We start from the raw sequence: 9,269 nt of genomic DNA, 5'->3' as shown, positions 1-9,269 counted from the left end.
TTGCTCCAGAAGGAATGATTCAGAGGTATCCTACTCCATGGGGCATCCCTTTGTATGCAAAACTAGTAGACATTTCTGGGAAGGTGGTGTCATCGGGGATCGCAGTGAGGACATAGTAGGGTTTGGTGCCTGACCGGGCCACCCCCTTGAAGCAGAACTTAATTTCGCCGCATTTAAACCAGGCAAATGCATCTCTGCTGGCAAAGGGCTGGAACCTCACTGTGGCACCATGGACAGATGAGTTGGGGTCAGTGGTGGGCGTCATCGGAGGATATGGCAGATGAAGCGGTTAGCTGCGACGCGGGCTGGGTGTTTGATGTATTCTTTAGGTCATCAATGTAAGGAGTGCAAATGATCTGCTAATGTGAAAGGTGGCTCTCAAGAAACTAACTTTATTGACAGACAATATAGTTACTATAGTCCCGTAAGAGGTCACATAAGGATAACAATTGTGTTTACATCCACGGATTTTATCGATAACGTTGATATTGACATAGAAATAGATAGCATAACAATGGAATGATGGCCGAGTTTAAATTAGCTTGTTACCATTCAACGCGTTTTTACATGAAGTCCAATGACAGTTGGAGTATCAAAGAAAATGTTGATTGGGTATCCCTCTTCATTTAAATGTGCGCTGCTTGCTACACGTGAATACATGTTAACATTGGGTGGCCAAACTATGTTGAGGATCATTCTCCTGAGTGTTCATTTGAGACCAAGGGATTTTATAACTATCCAAATATTTTAGTTTTAATCGTGAGGCTATTTGGAGTGGCCGGCCAATACCGCATCGGAGTTCAGTCCTTTTAGAAATGGAGAGGATAATGGAAACTTTAGGGTTTCCTATAAAGGAAGCAAATATTCATCGACCTTGTAAGAAAAACGTGTATGGCTGTCAGTCAGAAAATAACTTTACTAATTTCAGTTGCTGCTTCCTTGACCAGCATTCCAGTATCGGAAAAGTAACACTAATTGTCAAGTTCAGTCCGTTTTTAATCCCTGTCTAATTCTTTGAACACGTTTTTATCGTTGAGTAGAATTCGCAAAGCTATGTCTTACCCATCTATATTTTTGTCAGCCATTTCCTTTATGTGTTCATCTTATATGTATTTAAGTAGTTTATCAGACCGCCTATATCTTTGCGATTGGAGTATTGTCAGTTGTACTCACTTTCACTTTTTGTTCCTTTTTACTTTACCAACGTTCCAGCTCTCTCTCTCTCTCTCTCTCTCTCTCTCTCTCTCTCTCTCTCTCTCTCTCATCTCTCTCTCTCTCATATCTTTAAAGTTTTTAAGGTGGTATCGCCAGAAGAGTTGAGGTACTTGGTTTCTTAGCAAGTATCTATGAAGGATGTTAGCCCCAGATCCTATTTCTTGACGCTAGTAAAATGCTGGCATTCATTACAGCAATGCTCTGGGTTCGAACACCGTCCTACTATCCGCAAGCTGAATACTGAACCACGCAGCTACTGCATCTACTATCCCATTCCTCTACTTAATCCACATTTCAGTGGATCTATTAAATATTAACGGGGATACTTGTGACTTTCCAGTGAAAAATCTCCATCGAAAACAAAGTGAACTATGTCTGTTTGTATCCTCAAATACATGATTTACTAATGAGTTCAACCGAGGAGGGTCATTGCCGGGATGCAGAAGGGCATTGAATGATTGTGTGTGTGCGTTTCCGAGCTTGCAAATAACATGACAATACGAGCAAACAAATATATTCTAAATCGAGCCGGATACCCAATCATGGCAGATTTAATCTCGATGATCATTTAATATGAAAGATATCAAATTTAATATCGTAATCTGTTTCCTATTTTTCAATTATGGTCAGAATTTAATCTTCTTGATAGGGATGTAATTACGTTCTCTCCCTCCAATAAACATGTAATTAGTCTAACCAATAACACTAGTGTGGGAGGAAAAAAAGTAATGGGGTTGGGGGATGGAGGGGGTGTCTCTAAGGACTTAAGCTAATTACGAATTCTCTTCCTTTCTGTTTTGAGAGACAGAGACACAGAGAGAGATGGAGGCATACCATGAATTTATATGAGAGAGAGAGAGAGAGAGAGAGAGAGAGAGAGAGAGAGGAGAAGAGAGAGAGAGAGAGAGAGAGAGAGAGAGCCGGGCAACAACATTTAATGTATTTCAAAGGGAGAAAATTCAATAGCATTTTTCTGTGGTGTAAAGAGAGAGAGAGAGAGAGAGAGAGAGGAGAGAGAGAGAGAGAGAGAGAGAAGAGAGAGGAGAGAGAGAGAGGCGGGCAACAACATTTAATGTATATATCGAAAGAAGAAAATTCAATAGCATTTTTCTGTGGTGTGAGAGAGAGAGAGAGAGAGAGAGAGAGATGAGAGAGAGAGAGAGAGAGAGAGAGAGGCCGTCAACAATATCTAATGTTATATTCTAAAGGGGAGAACATTTAATAGCATTTTCTTCTGTGGTGTAAAAGAGAGAGAGAGAGAGAGAGAGAGGAGAGAGAGAGAGAGGAGACAGAGAGAGAGAGAGAGAGAGAGAGAGAGAGAGAGAGATTCATGTGTCTGTCTGAGTGCGAGCTAGTCAATGAACATCCCCCGTAGGTTTGCTTATTGAGAGAGAGAGAGAGAGAGAGAGAGAGAGAGAGAGAGAGAGAGAGAGAGAGAGAGAAGAGAGAGAGAGAGAGAGAGAAATTAATGAAAATTTATTCAGAATTTATTCAAGGTGTAATAAATTCTGTGTGCTCCAGTCTCGTCTCTTTCAATTGCTTTAATTAAATGTTTCTGCAATGCCAGGTTTTCTTCATCAGCGACTTTACCTTCTCATTATTAGTTTATGACTTTCCCGGTAAGTGTTGCGTCATGCTCAGTCTGAGATACACAGCTAGAAGGCCTTGAGCAATAATAATAATATTATTCATAGTGATGATAATGAAGATTTTGATAATAACAATCATCTAATCTAACAGCAGTCCATCGTTTCCTTGTCTCCCCTTGGTTTGGGGGATTGGGGTTTCGGTTTGTGTGACTAATAATCATAATGATCACGGTTAGAATATTATAATTATCATTGCTGTGTAGATGATAACGATAGTGACAATAACGATTATGATAACTGGAAGAAATAATAATTCTCTAATATACTGTACATTAACCGCCATAAAAGAAATTATTTTAATGATGGCATTAAGATTGTTCTTGAAGGGCTTCCTGGGGATATGAATATGGGTTATAGCTGGGGATTTGAATGTTGTATGCCTTCTTTTCAATTTACTCTCATTTCTTTACGGGACGGCTATTTTGGAAGAGCCGCTTTCATCTACCGTGATCATCTGCTTCATATGTCCCTTTTCTCTCAAGTCCTCTGCTATACAGTCTCTCCACCTCTTTCTCGGTCTCCCTCTTCTACCCTGCATGGCCATCTCCATGGCATTCCTTCTTATGTGGTCTCCCATCCATACTCTGTAGGTGTCCTTACCAAGTCTGACTTCCCTCCTGCACTTTCTTTGATATTTCCGCCACCATTGTTGTCCTTTTAAAGTCATTCCTAATCATATCCTCCCTCGTTACACCATACATCCATCTTTACTTTCTCGTCTCCTCTGATGTCCATTTTTTTTCTTCCTTTGTCATATTTGTTGTTTCTGTACCGTAGAGCATAGTTGGTCTTGCTACTCCCTTGTGGAACTATCGTTTCAGTCTTTAAGGTACTTTTTTCACAAAAGAAAAAAAAAGAAACGGAGGGTGTTCTCCATTTGTTCCAGCTGCTTACATAAAATGTGTTACTTCCCCATCCATTCTCCTCTTAGCCTTTACTATAGACCTTAAATATATGAACTTCTCCTTTTAGCCTTTAATATAGACCTTAAATATATGAACTTCTTTTGGCCTCTAATATAGACCTTAAATATATGAACTTCTCCTCTTAGCCTTTACTATAGACCTTAAATATATGAACTTCTCCTCTTAGCCTTTACTATAGTCCTTAAATATATGAACTTCTCCATTTAGCCTTTAATTAAGACCTTAAATATATGAACTTCTCCTTTTAGCCTTTAATATAGACCTTAAATATATGAACTTCTCCTCTTAGCCTTTACTATAGACCTTAAATATATGAACTTCTCCTTTTAGCCTTTACTATAGTCCTTAAATATATGAACTTCTCCATTTAGCCTTTAATTAAGACCTTAAATATATGAACTTCTCCTTTTAGCCTTTAATATAGACCTTAAATATATGAACTTCTCCTCTTAGCCTTTACTATAGACCTTAAATATATGAACTTCTCCTCATAGCCTTTACTATAGACCTTAGATATATGAACCTCTCCTCTTAGCCTTTACTTTAGACCTTAAATATATGAACTTCTCCTCTTAACCTTTAATATAGACCCTGAATATATGAACTTCTCCTTTTAGCCTATAATATAGACCTTGAATATATGAACTTCTCCTCTTAGCCTTTACTATAGACCTTAAATATATGAACTTCTCCTCATAGCCTTTACTATAGACCTTAGATATATGAACCTCTTCTCTTAGCCTTTACTTTAGACCTTAAATATATGAACTTCTCCTCTTAGCCTTTAATATAGACCTTAGATATATGAACTTCTCCTTTTAGCCTTTACTATACACCTCAGATATATGAACTTCTCCTCTTAGCCTTTAATATAGACCTTAAATATATACTCTTAGCCTTTAATATAGACCCTAAATATATGAACTTCTCCTTTTAGCCTTAAATATATGAACTTCTCTTAGCCCTTAATATACTGTAGACCTTGAATATATGAACTTCTCCTTTTAGCCTTTAATATAGACCTTAAATATATGAACTTCTCCTCTTAGCCTTTACTATAGACCTTAAATATATGAACTTCTCCTTTTAGCCTTTAATATAGACCTTAAATACATGAACTTCTCCTCTTAGCCTTTAATATAGACCTTGAATATACGAACTTCTCCACTTAGCCTTTAATATAGACCTTAAATATATGAACTTCTCCTTTTAGCCTTTAATATAGGCCTTAAATACAGTATATGAACTTCTCCTCTTAGCCTTTAATATAGACCTTAAATATATGAACTTCTCATTTTAGCCTTTACTATAGACCTTAAATATATGAACTTCTCCTCTTAGCCTTTAATATAGACCCTAAATATATGAACTTCTCTTTTTAGCCTTTAATATAGACCTTAGATATATGAACTTCTCCTCTTAGCCTTTAATATAGACCTTAAATATATGAACTTCTCCTCCTAGCCTTTAATATAGACCCTAAATATATGAACTTCTCCTTTTAGCCTTTAATATAGACCCTAAATATATGAACTTCACCTCTAAGTCTTTAATATAGACCCTAAATATATGAACTTCAACCCTTAGCCTTTAATATAGACCTTAAATATATGAACTTCTCCTCCTAGCCTTTAATATAGACCCTAAATATATGAACTTCTCCTTTTAGGCTTTACTATAGACCTTAAATATATGAAATTCTCCTCTTAGCCTTTAATATACACATTAAATATACGAACGTCTCCCTTTAGCCTTTACTGTAGACCTTAAATATATGAACTTCTCCTCTTAGCCTTTAATATAGACCCTAAATATATGAACTTCTCCTTTTAGCCTTTAATATAGACCCTAAATATATGAACTTCACCTCTAAGTCTTTAATATAGACCCTAAATATATGAACTTCAACCCTTAGCCTTTAATATAGACCTTAAATATATGAACTTCTCCTTTTAGCCTTTACTAAATACCATAAATATCTTAACTTTTGTATACTCTCTCTATTTCTTCTCCATCCAACATTACATTTTTCCATCCATTCCCTTTAATACTTGAATTACTTATCCTCATCCCTCTATCTTCCAGTACTGTTCTCCATCTCTCCAGTTTCCTCTCCAGAACCTCCCACTTTTTTGCACACATCACAATTTAATCTGCATGATAGTTGAATGGTAGATGAGATGAGTCATAGAAAAATTAAATAAAGGTAGCAAAGCATACGCAAAAGATCGTAAGGTAACTTGGAATGCCCACGAAAACCAAGATTAAAATGCGCCATGGAATTATTATTATTATTATTATTATTATTATTATTATTATTATTATTATTATTATTATTATTATTATTATTATTATTATTAGCAGCTAAGCTACAGCCTTAGTTGGAAAAGTAAGATGCTATAAGCCGAAGGGCTTACACCAGGGAAAGATTCCATATGAGAATTCAAGTTTTTTTTTAATGTAAATAAAATAAAAAGATGGAGGCTGTTGAGATGAATTTTGTACAAAGTATGTTTGTCATAGAAAAAATAGAAAGGGTTAGAAATGTGGGTACAATGAATATTTTATGAAAAGGATAGATGAGAAGAATGAGTGGGTAGAAGATACTCTTTTGCTATGGTAAGCATCTCTTCTAGGAGGACACTCCAAAATCAAGCCATTGTTCTCTAGTCTTGGGTAGTGTCATAACCTCTGTACTATGGTTTTTCACTGTCTTGGGTTAGTTCTCTTGCTTCACGGTACACTTGGGCACACTATTCTATCTTATTTCTCTTTCTCCTGTTTTGTCAAATTGTTTATACTTTATATAGGAGACATTTATTTCAATGTTTCTCTTCTTAAAATATGTTTTATTTGTTTCCTTTCCTCACTGGGCTATTTTACCTGTTGGAGCCCCTGGGCTTATAGCATCCTGCTTTTCCAACTAGGGGTATAGGTTGGCATTTAATAAAAACAATAATAATAATTTGATATGGTGTGGTCATGTGGAAAAAATAAAGGGATACAGGATAGTTAAAAAAAACAGCATTTCAGTGTTAGGATAGATAGAGGTCTTGCAGTGGTGTTTGGCGCACTGGTGATAAGCATTTAGTGTTATTCAATTGCTCCTTAACAGAAGTTTTTACATGTACATCCATTCAGTCCTCCTGTTCTCTTGTGGAAAGAGTATTTTATCGTTAAGCATTAGTTTTTTTAGTTTTATTCCGTGTTTTTAGGACAACAGTCTTTTTCCTTTCTTTCATTCCTATGCTCACTAACCATAGTTGTTTTGGCTAATTCTTAATGGCCGGATGCCTTTCCTGCCGCCAACCCTCCTCATTTACCAGGGCTTGGGACCGGCACCAAGTTGAGGCTGATGAACAGTATATTGGGGGAGAGTAATGGAAATGGAGGTACAGGGAACGAGAAGGAGAGGGAGACCAAAGCGAAGGTGGGTGGACTGTATCAAGGATGACCTTCGATCAAAGGAATTAACCGGTGATGAGGTGTGGGACAGAGGTAGATGGAGAAAGCTGACCAGAAACATCGACCCCACGTAGAAGGGGGAAAAGATGTAGACAAAGAAGAAGAAGTTTTTTGCCTTTCTTTATTTAGAGTGAGGAAATAAAAAAAAAGGATTAATTGAATTGCGTACTAGAAATAAGTCATTAATTGCTACAGCATTATAAGCATTGGCCAATCTTGAATATAGGTAAAAAAATATCTTAATAATTTAGGAAAATAACTGATTGTAGAATGTTGAAATTAATCAAGGCCAGACGTAATCAAGCTTAAGTTTAAATCGAAATTAATACTCGTGTGTAGAGAAAAAAAATGGCTAATAACAGAATCCTGTAATAAATCGAGGACAACAGTTCATGTGGTTTACTGATGCTCACTCTCCAGAGCGTTTTTGTTTGGCGAAGACCTCCTGATGGAAGTTTTAGGAAGCAAAGGGCCCATAAGAAATCACTGAAGCTCGATCTGAGGAAGAGAAACAGGGAATGAAAGACTTCGAAATTCCGTCGGTTTTGTCTGTGCTCAGTTCCAGAGAGTTGTAGGGAGGTGGGAATGGTGATAATACAGTTAGCAGCATTAACCTTTTACTCGGAGTAAAAGAACTGTTGACCTGGTTTGCAACTTGTTCCGTTTTCTTTGTCCAGATTTCAGCTCCTGCCAAACTGTAGTCAGAGGTGGTGGGCTTATTTGGGGTGACTTTCTAATACTAATCCAAGCCTTTCTTTCTTTTGGGGGAGGTTCTTTGATTCATAAACGATAAAAATTGAAAATATTTCTTAGTAATTATTAAAGTTTATATGCTGTAAATCTTAAATTATCAAATTATTAACCTTTTAATGAGAGATTGCCTCAATGAAGTCGCATAGCTTTGCCTTGAAATACCAAATTTTAATTTGAAGACATGTGGTGGGGGAACTGGTCTCAAAGGAAATAGAGTAGGCATTCCCAAAATCTCCAAAATTCACTGCTTAGTTAAATGGGAGAATAGATTATCACTGGAAAGGCGATTGCATTCGAAGCTAATGGTGAGAGCTGCGAATGATGCCTGTTATTTTGTAAGGATGGTAATTGACTTTAGACCAGAAGTACGCTGATAAAGGAAGGGTTATTTCATTTGCATTATCTCAATCCTCATAGTTGGGATTAGATTATGTAGGGGCCTATTGTCTGTTTTACGGCTGCTGCGTTGTGGGTCCTCATGGAAGTCAACTCTATGTAACTTAACCTAATCTAATTTAACCTAGCGCTTAAGGACTTTTGCAGTGTCACTTCAGCCTCTAACTGCACATACTTTTTATTATTTTTTTTAACATAATTCAAATTAAATGGGAGAATATTCCTTTATATGTATGAAACTTGATATTTTAATGAAAAGGATTAACCTTGAGATTATATTTGACCATAGGTACTTTTGAAGTTTGCATCAAATTGTCAGACAATACAGGTCCAAATTAAGGAAAATAAAGCAGATTTTTAATGGAATGAAGGTTTGTCATTTCCCATAATACGCACATGTAGAGCATGATTGCATTCCGGATCTGTCTGACCAGGTACCAATTGAAAGAATTCATATTGCAGGAAAGGATAGTCAAATTCTTAAGGGCAACTGAATTTTTCCAGAAGTAGATGGGCAACTTCTCTTAGTCAGAACATGAAGTGTTACAGTAAATATGTTTTAGTCAAGTATAGGTAATCACACTACGTTTAGTCATTTTAACCAACTTAAAACATCCTCTGGATTCTAGGAGATACTTAAGAAGTTATTCATCATAGATACTCCAATCCTCAAAAGAGGACTTGAATATTTTTCTTTAGATAGATGCCCTCCTTGAATGGAAACATACCTCTGTATTTATACAGAACTTTAGGATTAGTTAGGGCTCTGGAATTATTTTTTAAAAGCCAGAGAAAAAAATGCAGTTAGTCTGTGGAAGGCATTTCTACATTACTCCACATCAACTCTTTCTTTGTGTTGAAAAAT

At 36.4% G+C, this 9,269-nt stretch overlaps 1 protein-coding gene across 1 annotated transcript in view; it reads left to right on the top strand.

Moving 5' to 3' along the window:
* The first annotated feature begins 273 nt into the window (after positions 1-273).
* The window catches only part of LOC137627199 (mucin-3B-like), a 65,773-nt gene continuing 56,777 nt past the window's right edge, over positions 274-9,269 (top strand). The window contains exon 1 of the mRNA XM_068358278.1: positions 274-338. Coding sequence (XP_068214379.1) covers positions 274-338 — 65 coding nt within the window. The remainder of the gene's footprint in view (positions 339-9,269) is intronic.

This window comes from Palaemon carinicauda, chromosome 35 (assembly GCF_036898095.1).
Source record: "Palaemon carinicauda isolate YSFRI2023 chromosome 35, ASM3689809v2, whole genome shotgun sequence".
NCBI lineage: Eukaryota > Metazoa > Arthropoda > Malacostraca > Decapoda > Palaemonidae > Palaemon > Palaemon carinicauda.
The sequence above is the reverse complement of the archived record's forward strand: the minus strand, read 5'-3'. Positions and strand labels throughout refer to the sequence as shown.